This window comes from Neofelis nebulosa, chromosome 4 (assembly GCF_028018385.1).
Source record: "Neofelis nebulosa isolate mNeoNeb1 chromosome 4, mNeoNeb1.pri, whole genome shotgun sequence".
Taxonomy (NCBI): Eukaryota; Metazoa; Chordata; class Mammalia; order Carnivora; family Felidae; genus Neofelis; species Neofelis nebulosa.
Genome location: NC_080785.1, coordinates 167,267,551 through 167,294,505, shown reverse-complemented (window position 1 = coordinate 167,294,505; position 26,955 = coordinate 167,267,551). Strand labels below are relative to the sequence as shown.

Sequence of the window (26,955 nt, the reverse complement as noted above, 5' to 3'; positions counted from 1 at the left end):
GCCCAGGGAGCGGGGGGCGGGCCCGGAGGCGGGGCCGGCGTGCGCCGTGACGCAGCGCGCGCGCCGCCAATCGGGGCTCGGGGGTGGGCCCGCGTGCGTCTCCGCGCCTCGAGCGCCCCCAAGCGCCCGGGGGGTGGAAGGGCAGCGGCTTGCCCTCGGCTTAATCCTATTGCCCTAATCCTCTCGCAGGGAATAAACACGAGTCATGTCCACGGTTAATCAAGTATCCACCGTCATATTGCAGGTGACACTGACTTATGGCATACGCTTTGTCCTAAGTAGGAATTCTAATGGCATAATAAGTGAGTTTGATTTGTGTTACATGCACAGTGTATAAATGATGCGGTATTGGGGCGCCTGGGTGGCGCAGTCGGTTGAGCGTCCGACTTCAGCCAGGTCACGATCTCGCGGTCCGTGAGTTCGAGCCCCGCGTCAGGCTCTGGGCTGATGGCTCGGAGCCTGGAGCCTGTTTCGGATTCTGTGTCTCCCTCTCTCTCTGCCCCTCCCCCGTTCATGCTCTGTCTCTCTCTGTCCCAAAAATAAATAAAAAAAAAAACGTTGAAAAAAAAAAAAATTTAAATGATGCGGTATTGAGATAGACATACTAATACCATTGCTAAACGAAGTACGACATTATTATGATGTATGTAGTGTCAACATATAACATGCGAGTATCATATATAACGTATGACATCACGTACAACATAATGGGAAGTAAGTTATAAGTGACAACATGATCAAAAGCCAGGCTGGGCGCTAAAGCCTCTGCCTACGATGCGTAGTTAGGGACCTATTTGTTTACTTTTTGGTTTGTTTCTTTTTACTGCTAATACGTTCCCAGTACCTAACATAGAACAGAACACCTAGAATAAAATACATATTTGGTAGTATTGATCAACCAGATGGGAACTGTTATCATTTCCGTTTTACGCACCAGAAAACAGGAGCTCAGAAAGCTGAAGCCACTTGCTTGGAATCACAAAGAATCATTACCACGCTGCGCCTCAGTGTATGAAGAATGACGAGGGGCGCCTGGGCGGCTCCATCGGTTGGGCGTCTGACTTCCGCTCGGGTCATGATCTCGCAGCTTGTGGGCTCAAGCCCCGAGTCGGGCTCTGTGCTGACAGCTGGGAGCCTGGAGCCTCTTCAGAGTCTGTGTCTTTCTCTCTCTCTCTGCCCCTCCCCCGCTCACACTCTGTCTCTCAAAAGTAAATAAACATTAAAACAAACAAACAAAAAGAATAATTGTGTTCACTCCGTCATTAAAGTTTAATGGTGAATTTATTAATGACATGGCTAGGAGGTTACTAATTCTGAGGTCACGATTCGGGGGATAATAAATGTTGGTATTATTAGGTTTATTCGTGACTAATAATTTCTGCCGGGGGGATAGTGGGGGGAGTCTGGGCGCCCAGCTAGTGGATGTTTCCACCCAAGCCTGTCTGACTCCGGAGACAGTGTGGGGTGCTTGGCAATGAGATGATAGGGAATCAGGAAAATGGAGCAGGCCACAGTCACACCTGGAGGTTACAAAGATGTTTCTGAAATGTTCTCCATCAAAACAAGGACACAAGTCAAGAAAGGGAAGGGATGGAGAACAGAATTCAGGATGTGGCAAAAGGAATCCCCAGTTTAGCTGGCTGTGCGCCCTTAGAAGACAGCCAACCCGTAGTGGACTGGAAAGGCTCAAGGGAATCGGAAGGTGAAGGATAAACACGATGTGTCCATCCACACGTTGGAATATTATCCAGCCTTGGAAAAGAAGGCAATCTGATACCTGCTGCAATATGGACGGACCCGGAGGTCCCTGTGCGCGGTGACAGAAGCCAGACACAGAAGGACACGTCCCGCGTGACCCCACTCCCAGGGGGTCCCCAGAGGAGTCCCGTCCGTCCACAGAGACAGAGAGCGGATGGTGGGAGCCAGGGGTGGGGCAGGGGGCGGGGAGTCCGTGCTTCCTGCGGACAGAGGCTCAGTCTGGGGAGATGGAAAGTTCTGGAGACGGGTGGTGGGGGCGGGTGCACGACAGCGTGAGCGTGCCTGATGCCAGTGCACTGAGAGACGGTTGAGGTGGCACATTTTACGTTATGTGCATTTTACCATCGTTTAGAACCAAAAAAAAAAAAAAAAAAAAAAAGCTCCAGGAAGAGCTCTTTGGACACACGCCCTAGACAGATCTCCTGAATCATCTTGAATCTGTTTTGAAAGAAGACGAGAGCAGGGGTTCTCGGACCAGCAGCGTCGGCATCAGCATCACCTGGGAGCTCGTTAGACGTTCCCAGGGCATCAGGCTTCCTGTATCCAACACACCCACCACCCGCGGGACCTATAATCCGGGTTTCAAGGACCCCCCCCCCCACGCCCCCACCCTGACACTCCAGGCGATTCAGATGCCTGAGTTTGAACACCACTGCTTCAGACACGTGGAGCAGGGCCGGGGGTCGGGCCAACGATAAGGATCAGGACGAAGAAGCAAATTAAAAAAAAAAAAAAAAAAAAAAAAAAAATCAACTCTCAGGTTGATTCTGAATCTCTCCTGGAAGGAAGTCAACACTAAAACTGAAAACACCGAGAAGTGGCAAAACAGGTCTTCTCTAGACACGCGGAAGTGTATGTCAGTCGGTTGAAAGTCGGCGGGGCCCTCTGGGAAGGGGGAGATTGTGGGGGTGGCAATGGTACCGCTAAGTTTAGCGAATCCAAATGAGAATTTGACCCTTCGGAGTGCGCGTGTTAAGCGCGCGCGTTCCTGAAAACACACGAAAATAATAAATAATAAATAAAACACCCCCAAACTAGTGTTGCTGTGGGAGGCAGGAGAGCTTGGGCAGGGAAGGGGGAGGAGGGGCGAGGGTCTGTGGGGGGATGGGGGGGGACGCAGCTTCTGACCCTCCTCCTTCCTCCTCTCACATCCCTGCTCCTTGGTTCCCATTTTACAGGCGGGAAAGGGAGGCTCCCGGCTGGGGCCGGTTTCCTGGTTTCTGGCGCCCCCTGGTGGCTATTACCGTCAGCACCAGGGACTCCACGCGTCGTCTATGCTATAATTCACTCATTCATTCATTCACTTTTGCCACAAATTATCTACTGAGCACCTACTGTATACCAGGCGCTGTTCCAGGCCACGGAGACACAGGAATGAGCGAGACAAAACCCCTAAGCTCAATGAGGTGACAGTCTGCAAAGGCGGATAAGCGGGCACAAGACACAAGGTAGATTCAGGTGCTGCTAAATGCTTCGGAAACAATACCGATTTGGTACCACGACGACAGAACGGGATGGATAAAGACGAACTTAACGGATAATGCGTTAGGATGCATTAAGCGCCTGCCCCGGCGTGGTCCCATGCGACCATCATGCAAGCCGATTTAAATGGAAAACTTCCAATGTGGTTTTAAATGTTCTAGGAATCACAGTTTGAAGGGGGAAAAAGTGACCAGGGAAGGTGAATTTTAACAGTATGGGGCGCCTGGGTGGGTCAGTCGGTTGAGCGTCCGATCAGCCCCCCGGGGTCATGACCTCACGATTCGTGAGTTCGAGCCCCACATCGGGCTCTGCGCTCTCGGTGCAGAGCCTGCTTGGGATCCTCTGATCCTCTCCCTCCCTCTCTCTCTCTCTCTCTCTCTCTCTCTCTGCCCCTCCCGTGCTCACCGTCTCTGTCTCAAAAATAAATAAAACATTTTAATAAAAAAAAAATATGTCGTTTAACCCAGTACATCCGAAGTATTGTCATTTCAACGCGGAATCAATATTAAAAAGAGCGACGCGTTTTACCTTCTTTTTCGCATGCTGAGCCTTCCAGATCCACATGTGCCTTACACTCACCCAAACCTTGTCCTTCCGCCCCGTGGGTGGATAGTGGCTGGAGGGTGCGGGCCTACTGGGCGCCCACTTGACAAACACGCATTCATTTCTTCGACCTTCGAAACAGCCCTAGGAATCAGGTGCTTAGTGTTTTCCCCACTTCTCGGGCGAGGAAACTGACAAGGCTCGGTGACTTGCCCAAGGCCACCCAGCAGGGAAACGGTTGACCCTTCCTGGCCTCGGAATCCCGGCAGGAGAGCCTGGGGCCGAGAGGCGGAATTGGCGCTCAGATCTGTCCGGTGGGAAGTGGACCGTCTCTCGGCAAGTGCAAGGGCTTGGCGGTCTCGGGTTCAAGGACTGTAGTGAGAAGGGGGGCGGGCGGGGGTTTCCCCCGAGGACCTGCCCGCCTGTCCCAGTCCCCGCGCTGACGCCAGGAGCTCAAGGTTCAGCGGTGTGAGCAGGGCGGGAGCCCGGCGTCCCCGGGCCTCTGGGTGAGCAGGGGTTAAGGCCAGCTGCTCCCACGTGAGGGCACCTTGCGACAGAGGCACATACCCAACCAGCGGCCGGGCTCTCACTCCCGTTGTGCACCTCGTCCTGCTGGTTCCACCTGGCGCGGGACAGACGTGCTGCCTCCACGCGGGAGGACAGAGCTGGGGAAACAGGTGGGGAGGACAGAGCTCAGCCCTCAGGTCCTCTCCCTACCTCCATGCCAGGCGGGCACCCAGGCCCCGGCTCCTGCCACCTGCCCCAAGGCCACCGGGCCTCCTGGACGGGTAAGTCCCCCACCCTGCTCCGCGCGGACTGACTCCCTGACCAGAGGGTCCTGGGACCTCCATCACCTCCCCCTGCAGCCCAGAAAGCAGGAAACTGACACTCATGTGTGGGCGTTTGACATAGTTTCTAAGGGATTATCTGGCTGGCGGTTACTGTCCCTGGCAACCTGCCCGGACGCCAGAGCCAGCGACTTAAAAGGGTCATTGTTGGCCCAGGTGGTGCCAGGGAGGCAGAGGAGGCCCAGGCTGGTCTCTGATCCCCCAAAGTGAGGAAGGGAGGCCCGGGCAGGGAGGGGGCCGGCAAGGCAGCCCGGTTCCCAGTTGGTGTGTGGGCCTCCTGGAGCTTCTGAAGAGACTCCCAAGTTTCCAGACAGTGGCGCCCCCTTCCCCCCCCCCCCGACCCCCCACTGCCGGGACCTGCCGGAGCCTGGGAAGGGGTCCCACGGTGGCCTTACCACGGCGATGGGGGCCCCGGGCCCCTGTCTGGATTCCTTCCCTGGGCAAAACTTGCCAGCGGAGAGATGTAGGAAGGGGCAGGGGCGGCGGCCAGAGCCTCCCGTGGGCGAGGAGCCAGTTGGCCCCCAGGGCCAAGGAAGCCCGGAACCTGCAGAGGACAGGGTCGGGCGGCAACAGTTTTTTCTGGGTCGTTTGCTCCCCAAAGGGCAGCACAAAGAGGGCTTCCTGGCCAGCCGAGTGTCTGATTGCACCTCAAGTCTCTTTGTCTGGGACAGAGAGGGCCCCCTGGGGCCCGGGAGACACAGGCCTATGAGTCTCGGGGCGTATAGCTGGTCTGGAATTTGGGGACACTCGTGCCGAGTAGAGAGATTTCAAGTCTGGGGTCTGTGGGGTTGGAAGGAGATATATCTGGGCTGTCAGATCCCACCCGCCTGGGGTTTGGGGAGAAAACCTGTGGACTCAGATAGACCCAGCCTCCAGCCCCTTCGCTTATCTAAACCTCAGTCTTCCACTCCATAGAATGGGTGCAGGTCGAGTCAGCACGACCCAGGGCTGCTGAGTGCAGCAAATGATAATGTGGGTAATAGATTCTCAGTCATCGGGGGTTGGGGTAAACCGTCCCACCCCAAGTGAGAACTCAGAATTCCAGGCGAGTCGCAATGTCCCATCCACCTTCGCGTGAGACAGGAGTTGAGGTCGGGCTCAGAGAGGGGTAGCCACTTGCCCGGGGCTGCACAGGAAAGTAGGGCAGGAAGGAGAGGAGGGACGACTGGGGGCTGCCCCTGCCCACCCGCCCCAACCAACACTCTAGGCTAAGCATCTTGTAAACGTCCTGCCTCCTTGGCTCAGTGCTTCCGTGTGGCCCTGGATTGTGGGGAAAGTCCGCGGAGGCAAATTCGGGTTTCTGTTTGGCCTTCAGCCAGAGGAGCAGTATGTGCTCAGGGAGGAGCCTGACACCCTTTGGAACGGGCTGAGGTTCGTGGGAGATGGCCCTGGGAGGAGGGGCTGCCCAGGGAGTGCACCTGCATTTATCAGGCACCTACTGTATGCTGGGTGCCCTTCCGGGCCTTGGGGATTCAGCAGGGGACCAGACCAACAATAATCCCTTGTCTTGTGGGCTTGTGTTTTGGAAGCAGAAGACAAACAAGAAACAAGAGATATAATAAGGAAGTAAATCGTATCCGGGGTTGAAGAGTGGTCAGTCTCACAGAGGGAAAGAATGCAAAAGAGCCACAGGGGCAGGAATAAAACGGGCAGAGGGGTATTTTACAACCTTGTGTAGAAGGATTAGAGGCAGCCTTCTTGAGAAGGTGACGTTTGAGCCGTCTTGAAGGAAGTGAGTTTGGCGAATGAGCATTCCAGACCGAGGGCACAGCCCGTGCAAAGGTCCTGGGGCAGGACCAGGCCTGGAGTTGGAGGAACAACCAGGAGGCCCTTGTGGCTAGAGCAGAGTGGGAGAGGGGGAGAGAGAGAGAGAGAGGAGGGGAGGGGAGGGACGGGAACAGGGCAGGCTGTGCGGGGTGCTGGGGATTAGGGGAGGGTTTAGGCTTTTACCCCAGGGAGGTGGGAGCCCCGGAGGGCTGTAGGCAGAGGAGGGCAGGACCTGACTCGGGGCTCGAAGGCGCCCCCCGGCGGCCGCTGCGGGGAGGACAGACTGTGGGCTCGAGGGCAGAACCAGGGGGGACCAGGGAGGCCACACCTGGAGGCCCTGCTAGAATGTGGCTTTAAACCGAACAAGCAAAACATTTCATTCTGGAATCACGTACAGCTGACATGGCAGCAAAGTCGTAGCCACAAGGAATGTCCCAGGGCTTGGCAACACGGGGGTCCTGGGGCACCTTCCTGAGAGCACCGTGGTGGGGCAGGGAAGGAAGGTGAGGAGGGGCACGTAGACTCTTCCAGAAGCTTGCAGTGGACGGAAGGGAGCTGGAGGGGCTTCACGGAAGGGATCCCCACCCCCACCCCCACCCCCACCCCCACCCCTACCCCCAGATGGGAGGAAGCCGGAGTTCTGGAAGGAAGCTGGGGAAGAGCAGAGCCCAGCTGGGGGTAGGACCCAGACCCCTGACACCTTTCTCACAGCGTCCGTGGTCAGCCCGGCCTCTGCACCTGTACCCCAGGCCAGCTGTCCTCGGCCACCGCTCGTTCAAGGCCCCCCACGACCCCCACGTGGCCAACCCTCATGTGCCCAGTGGCTGCGCCTGCCACACCCGGAATGTTCCTTCCGGAGTACACAGCACTGCTCTCTCTGCCTTCAGAATCTCAGGTGACTCCCCGGGAGCGGTTTGTTCACCTAGTAGGCGCTGACTGCATACCGGGCACTGTTCTAGGTGCTTGGGATGATGCTACAGCGGTAGAGCTCACAGAGGCCGGCAGGGAGTAGGCGCCTTCCAGAAAGAGCCCCACGGAGAGGCGTGCAGCCAATAAGCGGGAACTGTGGCTCGAGAACATTCGGTAGCTCCTCGGGGCTTGTGGACTTAATGGACGTCCGATCCGTGCCGGGCTTTGGCGTGTGCGCGAACACTGTCCGCGCTTCCTTTTGCCTTTGAACCACTTTACAGCCCCGTAAATTATGGGAAACTGGCAGCATTGCGAATGATTCTGATCCCCAGAAATGTAAGTGAGTTTTACCCAGTGGAGACTTTACTGCCCTATGGACCCGTGGCTGTCGATCAGCTTACCATCCATTTCTGAATTCATTGCGGCATTCTTTTTCCTTTTTCTTTTTTTGTAGTGTTTTCTCTTTTTTTAAGGTTATTTATGTTGTGCGTGTGTGTGTGTGAGAGAGAGAGAGAGAGAACGAGCAGGGGAAGGGCCGAGAGAGAGGGAGAGGGAATCCCAAGCAGGCTCTGTTCTCAGCACGGAGCCGGATAAGCCCGAGTCCTCACTGAGGCCCCCAAGGCCCTGCAGGACGTGCCCCGGCCCCCCCCCTCCGCCTTCCCCTCCTCCCTCTCTCCCCCTCGCTCACTCCGCTCCAGCCACACGGGCCTCCCGGCTCCTCCAACATGCCCAGGTCCTGCCGCAGGGCCTTTGCACAGGCTGTGCCCTCACCTAGATCTCCCCATGGCTCCTCCCTCATCTCCTTTAGGTCTAATTGTTCCTCTGCTCGGACGCCTCTCACCTCCATCACGCCTCCTAAACGTAGTCCTTAGTTTGAGTGCCCTTCCTCCGGGAAGCCCTCCCTGAGCCCCCAGCCCCTGTCGTGTCTCCCTGCTGACGCTCTCAGAAGTCTAGGTTGTACTTTTTTATTCACGTTGGGTGACGACTCGGTCATTGTCTTGCTCTCCCGGGTCTGTCCCGTCAGTCCTGCGTGTACACAGCAGGGGCTCCGTAAATGCAGATGAGCGAACCAGAGCCAGCCGGGCCGCAGAGCTGCTCCGGGGCATCCTTGGGTTGGAGCGACACCTGTTCGACCACAGATACGGCCTCAGCCTCCTACAGCCCAGCAAAGCAGCCTCCACCAGGGAGGGCCCAAGCCCCCTGTGTGACACCCCCCCCCCACACACACCCCCCACACCCCCCAGGGTCCCACCTCTCCTGCGGCCACACTCTGAGGGGCCTCAGCCCAGCCCAGGCCGTCTCTCTGCCTCAGTTTCCCGCTAGGCCCTCAGAAAGGCGGAGGAGGGTCGTCCCAGAAGGACTCCGGCGACCCCACCGTCCACAGCGCCCTCCCTGCCCTTCCCTCCCTCCTTCGCGCTGTGCCCACACTGCCCCCTCCTGGTTGAATCTGGCATTGAAATTTCAGATGGGAAGTCAGTTCTTGGGGGCTCCCGCTCGCCTGCTTGGCCCCGAACAGTTTCGCGGCGCCTTAACGACCGGATGAAAAAAACAATGGACGTGTGAATGAAATGGATTGATGACAAGCAGATTTTTATTTCCTCAAAGGGACCTGGCGGTCAGGAGCGGCTGGACTAGTGGGTTTAAGGCCGGCTCCTCTGGCCTGTGAAACTGCACCGCGCTGGCCACGCCCTTTTTCCCAGCCCTGCGTTTGCCCGGCCCGGTTGGTGGAGCGTTTGACACTTGATCTCGGGGTCGTGGGTTCAGGCCCCACCTTGGGCGTGGCGCGTACTTAAAAAAAAAAATAAAACCCTGCCTTTGAGCAAAAGGGCATCGGATGGGCACTAGGGAGCCATTGAGGGCACCCTGATGCGCGTGTCAGCGGGGAGCTCGGTTAGGTTTCTCCCGTGATTCATGAACACAAACACACAGCGATTAAAACAAAAAAAGGGTTTGATCTTGTCCTACCTACAATCGTTTGGGGCGCTGCCTCCTGGTGGCCAAACGTCGCACCGGGAGAATGTGCTTTGTCCTCCAGCCCTGAGGTTTCCAGCCGGTGCTCAGAGAGGCTTTCTGCAAAAGCTTACTGCCTTAGGGACCTTAGGAGATGCTCGAGGGCCCACTTCTGGCCTGGGCTCTCCAGATTAGTGTTTTGGGGGAGAACAAGAAGTCAGCTTTGGGGGCCTCAGAGATTTTGATTGTATCTTCTGCCTTGTTCATTTGGCAAACTCTTACTCACCCTTCAAAACCCCAGCGGCAATGCTCCCTCTTCCAGAAAGCATCTCCTGATCCCCCAGTTTCCTCTTTGCCTTCCTGTGCCCTTCCCATAGCCTGGGATTCCTCTCTGCTGGAGCTGACTGGATGAGGCTGGGGAGGGTGTCCGTGCCCGGATTTGCCCTTTTGACCTTGGCGTGAGTGGGGCACAGGAACAGAGGGGACTCAGGGTATATATTTATAATAATATAACATTTATATCATAAATATAATACGTAAATAAGATACTTATTTGGGGGGCACCTGGGTGGCTCAGTCAGTTAAGCGTCCGACTTCGGCCTAGGTCATGATCTAGTGGGTTGTGAGTTTGAGCCCCACGTCGGGCTCTGTGGCGACAGCTCGGAGCCTGGAGCCTGCTTCCGATTCTGTGTCTCCCTCTCTCTCTGCCCCTCCCCCACTCATGCTCTGTCTCTGTCTCTCTCAAAAATAAATAACATTAAACAACTTTTTAAAAAGATGTTTATTTTTTTAGTTTTAAAAAATATTTATTTGTTTTTGAGAGAGAGAGAGCACAAGCAGGGGAGGGGCAGAGAGAGAGAGAGAGAGGGAGAGAGAGAGAATCCCAAGCAGGCTTTGCACGGCCGGTGTAGAGTCCAAAACAGGTCTTGAACTCACAAACCGTGAGATCGCGACCCGAGCCAAGGAGGGACGCTCAACCGACTGGGCCACCCAGGCGCTCCTATAAATAAAATGTTTAAGTATATATTTAAAGCAGCAAGGAACGTGTGGGTGTCTGCCCTGGTCCTGTCACCCCAAGATCTCACCTTCCGGACCCGGCCTTTGCTCCCCAGAGCCCGCCCTCCTCCGCGGGGAGCCCCGCCCCGGGTGGGGTGTGAAGACAGAGCTCTCTCTGCTGGCTTTGGGGCCAAGCCCTGGGGCGGCAGCCGTGGACGTTCAGAAAGCCCAAGTCTCTGACCCCTCTGGACCTCAGTTTCCCCTCTATGAAATGTGGGGGGGGGGGGGAACTTCCTGGAGATGGGGTGCCCTGAGGAAGGCTAGCCCTGCGCCCTGGAGGTCTCTGGCACTCAACCTGCTTTTGGTGCAACCGATGTCCCAGCGGAACCTCGAAACGTGCCGGGGGCGCCGATTGCCCCGTCCCAGGCGCCGGTTCCGAGCGCGGCCGGACTTCCTGCCGGGTCTTCATTGCAGCCCCGCCCGGCCGGCGTCCTGCCCCGACGGCGGGCTCGTGCCCGGCTGGGTGGAAAACCCGGTCTGGCATTCCCACCCCGGAGCCCGGAGCCTGTGTTGCGGGGGCGGAGGCGGCCCCGGCGCGGTCCCGAAGGCGTGGCGGGGCGGGGGCGGGGCCGGCAGGGGACGGGGCGGGGGACGAGGGGCAGGTGCGACCCAGAGCGGCTGGAGGAGGCGAGGGCCGGGCGCTCTCTCCGCCGCAGCCGTCCTTAGCCTCCTCCCTCACCCCGAGGTGGGGACCGATTGACCGTTTCCAGGCCCCCCCCTCCCCCGCCCCGGGACAGGGGCGCTGGAGAGGCCAGGGGTGGACCATGGCGGTGAGATTCCAGGCGAGTAGCGCGCAGAGGACGGGAGGGGGAGGGGATCTAGCTGGGGTCCGCGACCTGGATCCAGTCTGCGACCTGGGGCCTGGACCCCAGACCACCCCAGGTTACAGGTGGGGAAACTGAGGCCCAGAGGAAGGTGGTGGCTAGGCCGAGGCTGCTCAGAGAGGGGCGTTCGCCCTCTGGTCTCCAAAAGCTGTCGGGGGCGGGGGGGGGGGGGATCTTTCCGTGCTCCAAGGTCTGCCTCTCTGGGGTCAAATCCTGACTTTTCTGTGTAACTTCGGGCCGGTGAATCAAGGCCTCTCCATACCTCGCCCCTCAAATGGGCCATCTTCCTCGGGAAGGAGGTGCAGGGAGGATTCAAAGAGGAAACCGTGTTTTTAGCGCCTGGCACGTCTTGGGTGCCCTATAAAGATGTTTACGCGGGGTGTTCGGGCCGAGTTAGTCTTGAGCAACAGTGGGACGGCAGCAATGACTTCATTTGTGGGCTGGGGTGGCTTCGGTGAGTGCGGCGAGGCCGGAACCAACATTCATTGGGCGCCTACTGTATACAGAGCCGTTAACTTGCATTACCGGGCAGAGGCAGGGGTCTTGAGCCCCTTTTACCCACGAGCAAACCTGCTGGGGGGAGGGGATCCCCTTGTCTCTATTTGGGGGGAAACCTCACCCTCCGGGGACCGAGCTCGGGCTGACCCCTTTCATAACCGCCGCACCGGGCGGCAGATCGCGCCTGGAGGGGTAAAGTGAGGCCTTAGGGGAACGTGGCTCGCCCCAGACCACACTTCCGGGCAGTTCTGGTTCCCGCCAACTTCCGTCCTGGCTGCGGGTGGGGGGGTGGGGGGAGGCTTCCAGAATCCCCTCCCCACCTCCCATATTTGTGGCCCCCCCTACCCCCTCTCCCCGCGCCCCGGTTCCCGGAGGCGGAGATGGGGAGGGGGCGGGGAGCCAAGTGCCCGGGGTTGTGTGACAGGGTACCACCTGACCCGCCCGTTTGGGTGACTCCTCCTCTCCTCCTCCCTGGGGGAGGGGGTGGGGATAAAGGCCCAGGCCCCGCCCCCTCAGAGCTCACCTGGGTGGGTGAAGGGCTGACCGAGGGGTCTAGGAATTCTGGACACACCCGGTTGAGTTCCTGGCTGAATAGGCCTTTTATCTCACCATTCACCCCCATTCCTCGAACTCCGTCTCTCTTCTGGTTCTGTGGGGACTCTACTGGGGTCCCAGGGTCCCCAACCTTGCCCAGCCGCAGGCCGCAGACTAGAGGGGTGTATGGGAGGCAATGGACTGGGACACCCCCGATTCCAATGATTAGGGATGTAAGGCGTGTGAATGGGGCCGCTGAGGACTCACTTCCTGGAGGAAGAAACAGCGTCCCGGGGGGCTCTGAAGGATGAGTAGGGGTTCACCAGGGCCCAGGAGACGCCAAGGGCCATCACCAGGGTGCCCGAGAGACGGCCGCAGCCCGCCTTCACGGCCCAAGAGGAAAGATCAGGAACTTGCAAGCTGATGATTAAACTGGCTAATTTTTTTAAGAAATGTTTATTTTTGAGAGAGAGGGAGAGCGAGTGGGGGAGGGGCAAAGAGGGAGGGGAACCGGGGTCCCCAAGTGGGCTTTGCGCTGGCAGCACAGAGCCCGACGCGGGGCTCGAACTCACAGACTGTGAGATCATGACCTGAGCGGAGGTCAGATGCTTCACCGAGCTGCCCAGGTGCCTGCCCCTAAACAGGATAATTTAAGATGGTTTGGGGTGCCGTGATCCAAGCCTAAGAAAGAAAACGGGGAAGGATGACAGGGAGCCCTGGAAGTTTGGCTCGCCCAGGAAGGCTGCCTGAGGAGGCAGGAGACCCAAGTGGCGAGGGCTAGCTGCCTGCGGGTTCTTGGGGGGGTGTCTCTGGGCCCAGGGGACTGCCAGGGCGAAGACGTGCAGGTGAACGGAGCTGAGGGCCACTGGGGGGTGGGTTAGGCTTGGCCCCGTGGGTTTTAGACAAGGTCTGTAATATCTAAGGAGGTGAACCTGCACGGGGCGGGAGGGGGGCGGGTGGCAGGGCAAGCCTGGGCCACCTGCCCCTGTCCCCCAGGGGCCCTGGTTCCCTGGGGCTGTGTCTTAAAATAAGGCTGGGAAATCAAAGTTCCGGAGGGCATTTAATGATACAAAGTGTAAACTCAAAGCGAGTACAAAGATTCTGCTTTGAAACATAAGTCCGGAAGAAGAAAACAAGGGACAGGGCGGAGGGGTGCCGTGGTTAGGGGCAAGGGTGCGAGACCGGTCGCCTGTGTCCACCTGTTCACCCGGTGACCTCAGGCAAGTTACTGCGCCTCTCTGGGCCTTCCTTTGCTCTCCCTTAAGGTGGGAATAATAGCGGTGACACATTAAGGTCGCTCAGGGTTAAACGATGAGCGTCTCGTCGGCAGCCAGCGGAGCGCGGTGTCTCTTACTAACGTGCCAAGGAGGAAAGTCGAGGCTCTTTCTGCTTTTCCCGCCTGGCTCCTTGCCCCGCGCCGCCGCCGCCTCGGCCCTGAAGGCCAGGGCGCCGGGGGGTGGGGGTAGCCCATTTGGCAGGCGGGGAAACTGAGGCAGCCGGCGGAGGGGTTTGAGTCGGGGTTGGGAGCGCTGCCCTCAGCTCCCGGGTAACCGCGGGGCCGGGAGTGCCCGGGAGGCCCCGCCCTCGGCGGTGTTTGTCTCTCGCCCCCTCCCCCCACCCCCTGGGAGCCAGGAATGCCGCTCTCCCGGGATCCGTTAAGAAAAGGCACTGGGGCAGCCAGCGAGGGGTTCTTAGGGGGAGGAATCACCACCTGCTGTGCCCCCGGGGGGAGGGGGGGCGGGTCTACCAGGCGGGGGGGGGGGGGGGGGGAGGCCCGGAGAGGAAAGGGACAGGGAGGGGGCGGGGGAGGGTGGGCTTCACGCCCGGCCTTCTCTGGCCGGGTGTCCTGGAGAGTGGCCTTGTACTCCCAGAAGCCAAGTCCCCATCTGTATCACGGGTGTGCAAATAACCGAATCCACGTTCTCAGCCACAGCCTCTGTCGGGGCTGTTGTCCTGGCAAGTGACTTCGCCTCTCTGTGCCTCAGTTGCCTCATCTGTGACATGGGGATGATGGGATCTCCCTTCAGTGAGTGGATTAAATGAGATAGTACCTGTAAAGTACCCCCCCCCCGCACAAGGAAAGCACCCCCTTCCTTCCTTCCTCCCTTCCTTCCTTCCTTCCTTCCTTCCTTCCTTCCTTCCTTCCTTCCTTCCTTCCTTCCTCTCCCCTCTTTCCCTCCTTTCTTCCTCCAGTAAATTGCTCCTGAATCCCTGCTATGAACCGGGACTCCACTGTGAACGAGACAAACAAAAATCTCAGCCCTCCAGATCGGATGTTCTAGAGAGGGGAGACGGACAGACCAAAAAAGCCAAGAGAACGTCAAGGGGTCACAAGTTCTCCGAATTAGGAACACGTATTGGGGAAGGGTGGATAGGGCGGTCTGCCGTGGAGCCGGAAGAGCTTACTGTTCCGCACCGGGTGGTTGGAAAGCCTCCCCGGCAAGGTAGCACAGGAGCTGAGAGGAGAAGGAGGTGAGGGAAGGAGTCAGGTGGAGATCTGGGGGAAAAGAGTTTCAGGCAGAAGGAACAGCACGTGCAAAGGCCCCAGGGGTCGGAGGAACAGTGAGGAGGCCCCAGGTGGCTGGAGCAGAGTGGGCTCCCTCTGCCTGGCAGGCCTGGCTTGATTCCCCTCCCAAACATGGATTCCCCCCTCCCCCCCCCCCTCGATCCCCCCTCCCCCAGGCATGGATCCCCCCAGGCACTTGCATTTTCTCTCCTCTCACCAGTTTGCTTCACTCAAACGAGGGTCTCAGCTTTGGCACATTTGGGCCTGGATCATTCCCTGTGGGGGGGCTTCCCCGCTCTGTGGGGGGCTGGGCAGCATTGTGATGACCGCCAGCATCACACGTACTCTGGGGGGCAGCATGGTCCCTAACTGAGAACCCCTGACCTAAATCCACCTTGCAGATACAAAAGCTGAGGTCTCCAGAGAGGTAGCAACCTGCCCACAGGCCTGGGACCCGGGGAGTGTCACAGCCGGGCTCCCCACCCAGGGCGGGGGACCCCTGCATGCTCCAGTGGCCTCAAGCCCACCTCCCGTTCCTCTGCTGTCAGGTGTTGGACATGGAGGAGATGACCATCTGGGAACAGCACACGGCCACGCTCTGCAAGGTGAGGCCTCCCTCTCCCCGCGTGGGTGCCTACAGGGGTGCCACCTTGATCCCGGGCTGCTCCACGGGAGGACACAAAAACTCATCCTAGGTCTCCTCCCCTCTCAGGACCCCCGGAGAGGCTTTGGCATTGCAATCTCTGGTGGCCGAGACCGGCCCAGTGGATCCGTGGTCGTGTCGGATGTGGTGCCGGGGGGGCCAGCTGAGGGCCAACTGCAGTGAGTATCAAGGCAGCAGGGGTGCGGGCAGGGGCGGGCCTGCCGAGAGCAGGGAGGTGTGTGGGCCAAAGCCAGGAGCGGGGAAAGTGCCTGGTGCCTTTCAGCTCTGTCAACACAGGGCTCGGAGCTGCCAGCAGCACAGGGTTGGCGTTGGGAGAGTCACCCTCCCCAAGCCACTTCCTGGTCCTTCGCTGTAGGTCTCCGGGGTCATAATGGCCTTCCTGGGATGAAAGGTCCTGGAAGCCTTTTGTGGCCGCAGGGAAGGAGACTCTGTGTTCTGAGCCCTTGGGAGCGGCAGGCTCCTGGGCGTTCTGTTGGGAAAACGGTTCTGGGACCTGAGTGGCTGACGGGTGATATGGTTCAGTCCAGAATTGAGACACAGCTTCAGAGAGAGAGAGAGAGAGAGAGAGAGAGAGACGTTATGAAACACAGGGAAGGGGTGCCTGGGTGGCTCAGTCAATTAAGCGTCCGACTTTGGCTCGGGTCATGATCTCGCCGTTTGTGAGTTCAAGCCCCGCGTCTGGCTCTGGGCTGACAGCTCAGAGCCTGGAGCCTGTTTCAGATTCTGTGTCTCTCCATCTCTCGGCCCCTCCCCTGCTCATGCTCTGTGTCTCTCAATAATAAATAAACGTTAAAAAAAAAAAAAAACACAGGGAAAGGGGGAGAAAAGCAGAAACAGGGGGCGTGACAAGGATTGAGGGGTACGGAGACACTTAAAATCACAGCTTGCATTCTGTGGTTGCATTCAATTTTCTTTTTATAACGTTTATTTGTTTTTGAGGCAAAGAGAGAGCGCAAGCAGGAGATGGCCAGAAAGAGGGAGACAGAAGATCCAAAGCAGGCTCCGTGCAGTAAGTTTGAGCCCAACGAGGGCCTCAAAGTCACGGACCCGTGAGATCATGACCTGAGCCGAGATCAAGAGCCAGACGCTTAACTGGCTAAGCCACCCAGGGGCCCCGGTTGAAGTCTATTATTATAGTTGGATTTGTTGTTGGCCCCATTTTACAGATGAGGAAACTGAGGGATAAATGCCAGAAGGATAAATGTCTTTGTGAGCCTGGGGACACCAGCGTATTAGAACCAGGCCTTGTAGACTGGGAGGTGCCTGCCCCAAAGTCGGGCACTGGGGGACATGGCAGGGGCTGCAGGGAAGGCCTGAGGAGAGGGCTCCTATGTGAGGACTCGTCCCTGAGACCCAGCCTCCCTCTTCTCTCAGGACAGGGGACCACATCGTCATGGTGAATGGGGTCTCCATGGAGAGCGTCACCTCCACCTTTGCCATTCAGATACTCAAAACCTGCACCAAGTTGGCCAACATTGTGAGTGGGGGCCAGGTGGGCGGGGCAGCCCCCCCCCCCCCCCGTGGGCACCTCTGCCCTCCCCCCGCCCCACTTTGAGCCCCGCCTGCAGCCCGCGGGTGTTATGAGTGGAAGCTTCTACAAGCAGGTGGAATCTGGTCCCCATTTCACAGCTTGGACGTTCAGGCCCAGAGAGGGCCCCCCCCCCCCCCACCTTCCACAGGGGTCGGGGCGGAGCCTCGAGCCGACCCCTCCCCTTTCTCCCCTCACAGACCGTCAAGCGTCCCCGGAAAATCCAGCTGCCTGCCAAGGCCAGCCCCTCTGGGGGACATCAGGTCTCAGATGGGGAGGCTGACCACGGCCAGGGCTACGACGGGGACACATCCAGCGGGTCTGGCCGCTCCTGGGGCGAGCGCTCCCGCCGGCAGAGGACGGGCCGCCGGAGCCGGGCCGGCAGCCACAGGCGCAGGAGCCCAGGCGGCAGGTCTGAGGCCAACGGGCTGGCCCTGGTGTCGGGCTTTAAGCGGCTGCCGCGGCAGGACGTGCAGATGAGGCCCGTGAAGTCCGTGTTGGTGCGGAGGAGGGACAGCGAAGGTGAGGTCGGCGGGTCGTCGGCAGTGGGGCTCCCGGTTCCCGCCAAGGGGCACCGTGGCCGCGCTGACCCCCTGTCCCGTGTGTCCAGAGGCGTCCCCGTCCTGGTCCCTGGGACCTGGGACATGTGGCCTCGTGCGGCAGAGGGGGGCAGGCCCAGGCCTCTGAGGTGGGGGTGACCCTGGGTGTCCCGGGGGGCCCGGCGGCCTCGCGAGGTCCTCACAAGAGGGGGGCAGAGAGATGGGCAGACCCCGACCCGAGCTGCTGGCCGTGAGGATGAGGAGGGGCCGCGGGCCCAGGATGCGGGGCTTCCGGAAGCCGGAAAAGGGGGGAGCCAGGCCCTGGGGGAACCGGCCCTGCCCACGCCTGGGTGTTGGGACTTCTGAGCCCAGAACCATGAGATTGCAAACTGGTGTTGCTTTCCGGCCCGGGAAACTCACACACTGTGGCATCCAGAGAAGTGTCACGACACTAGAATTCCCTCCGTAAGGCCAACGTGTGGTCTCTGACCCCATCTCAGTTCAGTAGCAGCACCCTGGCCTTAGAATTCTAAACATGATGTGACAAATGGCACTGGGACATTGGCCCCCTGCCTTGTAATTAAAAAAAAAAATTTTTTTAATGTGTATTTTTGAGAGAGAGAGAGAGAGAGAGAGAGAGAGGGAGAACATGAGCGGGGGAGGGGCGGAGAGAGGGAGACACAGACTCTGAAACAGGCTCCAGGCTCCGAGCTGTCAGCACAGAGCCCGACGCGGGGCTCGAACCCACAAACCGCGAGATCGTGACCTGAGCCGAAGTCGGGCGCTTAACCCGGAGCCTCCCCGCCCCGGGCGCCCCAGCTGCCTTCTAACTGTGATAACAAGAGTCACATCCTGAAAACTCTCACCGGGATGTCATTGAGGGTGTCGGGGAGCTGGGACCTGGGCTCCGTGCCTTCCCACGCCCCTGCCGTGGACCTTCTACAACCCAGACCCCAGGCCCTGCCTCAGTGTCCCTCCTTCCCCCCCCACAGAGTTCGGGGTCACCCTGGGCAGTCAGATCTTCATCAAGCACATCACTGAGTCGGGCCTGGCGGCCAGGAACCGCGGGCTGCGGGAAGGCGACCTCATCCTCCAGGTGAGCCCAGGCTTCCTGTCGGGGGCGGGACAGGGAGACCGAGTGGCGGGCGGGGGGCGGAGTGGGGGGGGCTGGCAGGGTGACCCAGCCGCACGGCAGGTCGGCAGAGCCAGAACCAGTTGTACTCAGTTGCCTCCTTCCCAAGGGTTAGAGAGGGCCCCCCGCCCCCACCTGCCAAATGTCAGTTTCTAGTATCCTCAGAATCCCGCGACGGGCCAGTCGCCAGGTTTACAGGACCACCTCTGCCTGAAAGCTGGTTTCTTTCTAGACTCCTCTCCTGAAAATCTGTTTCTAGTGACTCCTGGTGTAGGATTTCCAACCCCTTTCCGGGCGATTGCTTCTCGAGGGTCCTCAGAGTTTTCTGTTTGTAGCGATCCCGAGGAATTGTCTGTTTCTAGGGGTTTGGGGCAGACGCTAGAAACGGGTAGCTCAGTGGGGGGGGGGGGGGTGAGAAACTCACCATCCCCAGAGTAAATGCAAACACACTCCCCGTGGAAAATGTTAGAAAGGGATTCCTGGAGTGCGTGGAGAGGGGCATTCAGTCCTCCCTCCAATTGAATGTTCCTAAGCCACCTCTAAATGTCAGTTTCTAGTATTTCATGCAGATTGTCTGCTTTTAGTATCTTTGGGTATGTACATATCTGCTCCCTGGTTAGACAGGTTTCTTTTTTCTTTTTTTTCCTTTCTTTTTCTTTCTTTTTTTATAAAAAAATTTTTTTTTAACGGTTATTTATTTTTGAGACAGAGAGAGACAGAGCATGAACGGGGGCGGGTCAGAGAGAGGGAGACACAGAATCTGAAACAGGCTCCGGGCTCTGAGCTGTCAGCCCAGAGCCCGACGTGGGGCTTGAACTCACGCTCTATGGACTGACTAGGGCCCCCTAGTTAGACTTGTCCCTAATGTTTGTTTCTAGCGTCTCCTGAGAAATTCCCCTTCTAGGGAGGTGGGGAGTCAGGCTGCTTTTAATTTTCCCCCAAAGCTCCCCCTGCCCCTCAGAAAATTGGCTGCTTCTGGAATTCTTTTTTTTTTTTTTTTTTTTTTTTTTGAGAGAGAGAGAGAGCGCTCGTGCATGTGTGCATGCAAAGAGGGGAGGGGCAGAGAGAGAGAGAGAGAGGGAGAGAGAGAATCCCAAGCAGACTCCATGCCGTCAGCAGAGAGCCTGATGCGGAGCTCAGTCCCACGACCCTGGGATCATGACAGGAGCTAAAATCAAGAGTTGGACACCTAACGGACTGAGGCACCCAGGCGCCCAAATTCTGGAATTTTTGTGGGAGTCACTTCTGGGCATGGTCTCCTCACAGCAGGGATCCCGTACCATCGTTTTCTCTTGAGAACGTCTGTTTTTAGCAATTGTGTGTTTCTAGTGCCCCCACCAAGCTGTCTGTTTCTAGTATCCCCCTATCTAGTGTTAACTCCCTTCCTGTCTTCCTTCCCGGGCCTTTTAGATCAATGGCGTGTCCAGCGAGAATCTGTCTCTGAGTGACACACGGCGACTGATCGAGAAGTCAGAAGGGAAGCTGACTCTGCTGGTGCTCAGGGACAGAGGGCAGTTCCTGGTGAACATCCCGTCGGCCGTCAGTGACAGCGACAGCTCTCTCCTGGACGGTGAGGGGCCAGAGGGCAGGCCCTGTGGGTTCAGCGGAGGGCAGGGGAGGCCGAGGAGGCCAGGCGGGGCCTGGCGGGGCATGTGAGCCTGGCCCTGTGAGGCTCAGAGAGGGACAGACACTTGTCCGAGGCCACACAGGAAGTCAGGGCTTACTGGCTGAGCCAGACTCTGGCCTGGGCCCCTTGGCTTAGAGGGGCCTTGACGTCCCCCTCTGCGGTGCGGGCTGCAGGCCTGATGGGACGTCCTCTCCGCTGCAGACATCTCAGACCTCGGCTCAGAAACGTCCCAGGTGCCACCCTCCCACGTCCCACCGCCGCCCCAGCATGTGCGGCGGAGCTCTGATGCCAGCTGGACCGACTCCCCCGAGTACGTACCCCTGTCGGCCAGAAGGGCTGAGTGGGAATGGAACGTGGGCCTATCGTTTCCGACTGGAGGGTGCGGTCCCGGTGGCCTGCCTGGAAGAGGCTTTCCCCGTCCACACATAGTCCTCCTGGCCCCCAGTACGTGGCTCTGGGTTCTCGGGACCGGGAGAGCCTGGTAGGGATCAACTTAAAGCAGAAGGAGCGGAATTTTCCAAGACCCCCCCCCCCCCCCCAATTTCGACTTCCATCCAATTTCGAACCCATTTTCGACTTCAGTCCTCCTTTAGGGATTTTCTCTTGGGGGCAAGATAGCCACGGGTGTGTGCAGGGACTGGAGGGTGATTGCTCGTTATGATGATGTTTACAGACGGGAACAAGTGGCAGTGACCTTGCATTCGTGTCCTGCGGTGGCTATAAACACAGTGCCCAGACTTGGTGGCTTAGGACAGGAGAAATTTATGGTCTCGCGGTTCCGGAGTCCCAGATGAGGGTGTGGGCAGGGCCGCGCTCCCCCTGGAGGCTCGGGGCGGGGAGGCGGGGAGGCAGGGGGCGGGAGGTCTCTCCTACCTTCTGGTAGCTTCCAGAAAGTCCTGGGCTTGTAAGTGGCCACCTCCTCTTGATGTCTTCACGTCACCTTGTCTGTCTCTGGGTCCAAACGTCCCCATTGTATAAGGACACCAGTCACATGGGATCAGGGCCTCCCCTCCTCCTGCCAGTAGGTCCTCCTCTCCACCAACGGCATCCACCGTGACCGTATTTCCAAGTACCGTCACATTCTGCGATGCTGGGGGTTAGGATTTCGGTACAGGAATTTTGAGGGGACACGACTCCATGCCTAAAAACAGAAGTGCCCAGGGGCGCCTGGGTGGCCTAGTCGGTTGGGCGTCCGACTTCGGCTCGGGTCATGATCTCATGGTCCGTGGGTTCAAGCCCCGCGCCGGGCTCTGTGCGGACGGCTCGGAGCCTGGAGCCTGCTTCGGACTCTGTGTCTCCCTCTCTCTCTGCCCCTCCCCCGTTCATGCTCTGTCTCTCTCTGACTCAAAAATAAATAAAAACATTAAAAAAAATTTAAAAACCAAAACATAAGTGCCCAGCCCATGGGGATTAGGTCATGGGTATATTATCGCTAAGGCCTTCGGCGCCTGTGAAGCGGGGGGGGGGGGGGGGGGGGTGTCCATCTGTTATCTGTGGCTCGGTAACAAATTTCCCTAAAGCCTAGCGGCTCGAAACACCGGTGAACGTTATCCCACACGGATAATGTGGAGTTCGCTGGGTGCCTCTGATCTCTGGGTCTTAGGAGGCTACAGCCGAGGCGCCGGCTAGGGCAGTAGGATTTGGGGGTGGCTGGTCCCCAGCGCACTCACAGCCGTGGGGGCAGGAGGACTCAGGGCCTCGCGGGTCCCCAGAGCAAATGATCCCACAGAGACTTAAGAATACGGACCGAGACAGAAGCTGCTTCTCGTAACCTCAGCTCAGCACGCGGTTCCTCCTGTGCCGCTCTTTTCCCGGGTCCCCAGGGCTGGTTCGGCCGGGAAGGGGACCCCAGAGCCCCAGATCTCGGGGTGCTGAGTATCAGTGACAGAAGGAGGCAACACGTGTGTGCTTGGGCCACAGTGAACGCCCGCTCCTTCATACGGCTGTTACCGTGCAGCCGGGCTCGGGGACGCTCGGTAACAGGAACGCCAGCCTCTGGAGCGACACAGGGAGCATCTCTCAGAGGGTTGGGGGCGGGGGGGAGGGTCTGTTGCATGACCTTCCCCGGCGTCCCACTTGCACACAGGAGGAGCCGTGGGTCCGAGCGGCCGGACCGGCTTCTGGGGTGCCAGCCCACCCCAGGAGGCGGAGGTGGGGAGGGGACTGGTATTTCCAAATTTCTTTCCCGTGCCCTGGGGATTCACGGGGTGAATGTCACATGCTCACATGCGGCGTGGTCTTCGTGTTTTGTTCTTTTTAAAAACAACTTTTGATGTTTATTTTTCAAGAGAGACACAGAGCGCACGCGAGGGAGGGGCAGAGAGAGAGGGAGACACAGAATCCGCAGCAGGCTCCAGGCTCTGAGCCATCAGCACAGAGCCTGATGCAGGGCTTGGACTCACGGACCGCGAGATCGTGACCTGAGAGCCTCACCGACTGAGTCACCCAGACGCCCCGTGACCTTGACGTTCTTTCAAAAGTATATAGTCACCCGCACGTGTTTATTTGGAAGCGCCTGCCGGGTCTGGAAAGTAACTCATCTGTGCTAATAGCGGGCCGGCTTTGCAGGGGACTTTCCTTCCCGTGTGTGTCTCAGGCAGCCCGGGCTGTGACGACAAATACCACACATGGTGGGGGGGGTGGTTTGTGGAGGCTGGAGGTCCGTGGTCACCGTGCTGGCTCTGGCGGTCCCTGCTGGGGACTCCCCTCCGGGCTGCAGACAACCACCCGCTTCTCTCCGAGTGTGGTCACGTGGAAGAGACGGCACTCGGGTCCCGCACCCCCTTCCTGCCCCCCCCCCCAACCTCACCTAACCCTGATTGCCTCGCCTGCCAGACGCCCCACCTCCCAAACCATCCCCCCCACCCCCGGGGTTAGGACAGCGGTGGGGGGGGGGGGAAGCACAACACTCAGACCATATCACCTTCTATAGCTTTTCACTAATTAGAATAATAAACGTGACCATCGGCCACAGGTTTGCCTCATTTTGAGCCATGCCTACTTGTGGCCCTGACTTAGCCATCCCCGGGGCTCAGAGGAGGGAACCTGAGTTCAGAGAGAGAGCAGCGGCCCCACCGTCTCCCAGCCAGAAGGACAGATTTTGAATCTGGGTGCAAATAAAAGGGAATTACTAAAGTCGACTCTCGGCATCCGCCCCTACTTCACCCCAAATCTGTTCCCCCTCCAGGGAGAGCCCCCCGCTTTGGCGGGACAATTCAGTGGATTCCAGAACCATCTCGGAAACAGGTGAGCGGACGGTGGCAGGGACGTGACTCTGAGCATCCTTCTGATTTTTCTGATCCCAACCAGTGAGGTGGTGCCAGGCAGGGCGGGAGAGGGGGGCAGGGGCCTAAGAGGTCAGGGGCAGCTCCCTGGGAAGGACGGAGGGCTGGGTGACGGCGCCGTGGGGCAGGGACACCCTAAGGCTGAGGTGTGGCGGCTAGACCAGTCAGCGTGCTTGGAAAACACACTGCTGTTCCCTTTCAGACTCCCCCAGGCAAAGCAGCTATGACATCTACAGGGTGCCCAGCGGCCAGAGCAGGGAGGACCGTGGGTACGTCCCCCCGGGGAAAAAAGCCCCCCCCCAGCCGGACACTCGCGCATCCCGGGGCTGCGTCCCCGTGTTGGTGGGCCCGCCATGCGAGGCTGTGGGGAAACTGAGGCCCGGAGGGGGTGGGGGCTCTCCCAGGGAGGCCCCGCGTGCCCCCTCTCCACCCATTCCGGCCTGACCCCGCCTCTGCCTCCCTTTGCAGGTACAGCCCCGACTGGAGGGTGGTCCGCTTCCCCAAGGGCTCCACTATCGGCCTGCGCCTGGCCGGCGGCAATGACGTGGGCATCTTCGTGTCCGGGGTGCAGGAGGGCAGCCCGGCCGACGGGCAGGGCATCCAGGAGGGAGATGAGATTCTGCAGGTGACTTGGGGCAGCCGGCAGTGGGTGTGGCGGCCTGCTGGGTGGCCCCGGAGTCTGTCCTGGCCTGTGTGCCCTCCCCCAGGACCCGCAGCACCCCCAGGGACACGTGAACATTTAAAAAAAAAAAAATTTTTTTTTTTTTTACATTTATTTATTTATTTATTTTTTTAATTTTTTTCAACATTTTTTATTTATTTTTGGGACAGAGAGAGACAGAGCATGAACGGGGGAAGGGCAGAGAGAGAGGGAGACACAGAATCGGAAACAGGCTCCAGGCTCCGAGCCATCAGCCCAGAGCCCGACGCGGGGCTCGAACTCACGGACCGCGAGATCGTGACCTGGCTGAAGTCGGACGCTTAACCGAGTGCGCCACCCAGGCGCCCCTTTTTTACATTTATTTATTTTTGAGAGACAGAGCTTGAGTGGGGGAGGGGCAGAGAGAGAGAGAGAGGGAGACACAGAATCCGAAGCGGGCTCGGGGCTCCGAGCTGATGGCACAGAGCCCGCCCTGGGGCTCGAACTCACAACCCGTGCGATCGTGCCCTGAGCCGAAGTCGGACGCTTAACCGACCGAGCCACCCAGGCGCCCCTGGACATCGGAACATTTTAACGTCTCCCTGCCTGTGTCATGACCTCGTTGGCTGGGTCACGACCCGTCCCTGCTGTCCTCCCGGGAGTGGGCCCCGTGCCCGGCAGAGCTGGCATCGCCTGTCTGGCCCCGCGGCGGCGGGGGGGGGGGGGGGGGGGGGGGTGGCCGCGGCCCATGCCACGCCCCCTTCCCCGCAGGTGAATGACGTCCCCTTCCGGAACCTGACCCGCGAGGAGGCCGTGCAGTTCCTGCTGGGGCTGCCGCCGGGCGAGGACGTGGAGCTGGTGACGCAGCGGAAGCAGGACAGTGAGTGCGCGCGCGCGGCCGGGCGGGCGGGGGGCCGGGCGGGGGGCCTGGGCGCTCACCGAGCCTCGCCGGTCCACAGTCTTCCGGAAAATGGTGCAGTCCCGCGTGGGCGACTCCTTCTACATCCGCACGCACTTCGAGCTGGAGGCCAGCCCCCCGTCGGGCCTGGGCTTCACCCGCGGAGACGTCTTCCACGTGCTGGACACGCTGTACCCCGGCCCCGGGCAGAGCCGCGCCCGCGGGGGCCACTGGCTGGCGGCGCGCATGGGGCGCGACCTCCGCGAGCAGGAGCGGGGCATCATCCCCAACCGGAGCAGGTGCGTCGCCCCTCGGCCTCGCCTTCCCCGCCGCAGACGGGCGCGGCCTCCCGGCTCCCGGGCCGGGTTTCCGCCGCCCTCCGTGCCCAGCCCCCTGCCTCGTCCCCAGGGCGGAGCAGCTGGCCAGTCTGGAGGCCGCCCAGCGCGCCGTGGGCGCCGGGCCGGGCGCGTCTTCGGGCTCCAACGCGCGGGCCGAGTTCTGGCGGCTGCGGGGTCTCCGTCGAGGGGCCAAGAAGACCACCCATCGGAGCCGCGAGGACCTGTCCGATCTGACCAGGCAGGGTCACTACCCGCCGTATGAACGCGTGGTGCTTCGAGAAGGTGGGTCCGAGGGGAGGGGGGGCTCGTAAGGCTTTCGGAAGCCCTGGACCAAGTCTTCCTCCACGTCCAGGCTTCGGAAGCCCCCATCCTTAACCTCTCCCCCCCACCCAAAATACCCATTTTGGGTTATTTTAGGGTGCCGAAGGGAACAGGAAAGGGCTCCTTTCCTGTTCCAGTAGAGATCCGCAAGCCGCAGGGGCAATCTCGAAAAGGAGTGTTTACCCGTAACTTAAACAACTTACCTTGTTACCATACCCAAAGTATCTTTTTTTTTTTTTTTTTTTTTTTTTTAGTCTTATTTTTGAGAGAGAGAGAGAGCGAGAGAGCGTGTGAGCAGGGGAGGAGCAGAGAGAGAGGGAGACACAGAATCCGAAGCAGGCTCCAGCCTCCGAGCTGTCAGCACAGAGCCCGACGCGGGGCTTGAACTCACAAACTGTGAGATCATGACCTGAGCTGAAGTCGGACGCTTAACCGACTGAGTCACCCAGGCGCCCCCCAAAGTATCATTTTAACAGATAACCCAATTATGAGTAGACGGTGAGATATTTCACACCCTCGTGTGTGTGTGTGTGTGTGTGTGTGTGTGTGTAAGCCCTGGTGTGTATTCTGCACTCGGCACATCTGGGTTCAGACCAGCCACGTTTTAGGGGCTCCACGGCCACACGTGGCTGCGGTGGCCGCCCTGGCGTTCAGTGGGCGCTGCCCTTTCTAGGGTGTCAGCTGGCGCTGAACAGACACCCTTTAAAATACACGCATACTGTGAGCAGGCGTGAGACCGAAGCCTGAACACGCGTGTCCACAGCAGCACGGCTCACAACGGCCCAAACGTGGAAACAACCCACACGCTCACCGACAGATGAAGGGACACACACAGTGTGCCCACCGCGCACGCGCGCGTCTGCAGCTGAACGTGTCCACCGCGCACGCGCAGGTCGCTGCCCCGCCCACTAGCAGGAGCGAGGCGCCCACCCTCGCTGCCCTGCAGACGGACCCTGAGTGTTTGACGCTCAGAAAGGGAACCAGACCCCAGAGCCCACACGGGGTGTGAGTCCACGTGTGTGAAACGTACAGAACAGGCTCATCCAGGGACAAGAAGGGGGGTCGTGGGGGCTGGAGGGGGTGACTTTTTTTTGAAGTTTATTTTTTAATTTTTTTTTGACAGAGAGAGACAGGGTGTGAGCGGGGGAGGGGCAGAGAAAGGAGACACAGAATCCGACGCAGGCTCCAGGCTCTGAGCTGTCAGGATAGAGCCTGACGTGGGGCTCGAACTCACGAACCCTGAGATCATGACCTGAGCTGAAGTTGGGCGCTTAACCCACTGAGCCACTCCGGTGCCCCTCAAAAATAA

At 59.2% G+C, this 26,955-nt stretch overlaps 1 protein-coding gene across 5 annotated transcripts in view; it reads left to right on the top strand.

Moving 5' to 3' along the window:
- The first annotated feature begins 4,317 nt into the window (after positions 1-4,317).
- The window catches only part of TJP3 (tight junction protein 3), a 28,903-nt gene continuing 6,265 nt past the window's right edge, over positions 4,318-26,955 (top strand). Inside the window, exons 1-15 of one of the 5 annotated variants that reach the window (XM_058728953.1) lie at positions 10,906-11,095; positions 15,077-15,102; positions 15,224-15,280; positions 15,388-15,497; positions 16,714-16,816; positions 17,068-17,389; positions 18,399-18,502; positions 19,949-20,108; positions 20,367-20,475; positions 23,353-23,411; positions 23,652-23,718; positions 23,918-24,074; positions 24,861-24,969; positions 25,049-25,286; positions 25,396-25,607. In XM_058728953.1, the coding sequence (XP_058584936.1) occupies positions 15,233-15,280; positions 15,388-15,497; positions 16,714-16,816; positions 17,068-17,389; positions 18,399-18,502; positions 19,949-20,108; positions 20,367-20,475; positions 23,353-23,411; positions 23,652-23,718; positions 23,918-24,074; positions 24,861-24,969; positions 25,049-25,286; positions 25,396-25,607 (1,798 nt within the window). In that variant the 5' untranslated portion in view covers positions 10,906-11,095; positions 15,077-15,102; positions 15,224-15,232. Of the gene's footprint in view, positions 4,572-10,905; positions 11,096-14,340; positions 14,642-15,076; positions 15,103-15,223; positions 15,281-15,387; positions 15,498-16,713; positions 16,817-17,067; positions 17,390-18,398; positions 18,503-19,948; positions 20,109-20,366; positions 20,476-23,352; positions 23,412-23,651; positions 23,719-23,917; positions 24,075-24,860; positions 24,970-25,048; positions 25,287-25,395; positions 25,608-26,955 lie in introns of those variants that run through there. The other 4 variants (XM_058728952.1, XM_058728951.1, XM_058728950.1 and 1 more) reach the window with 4 other exon arrangements.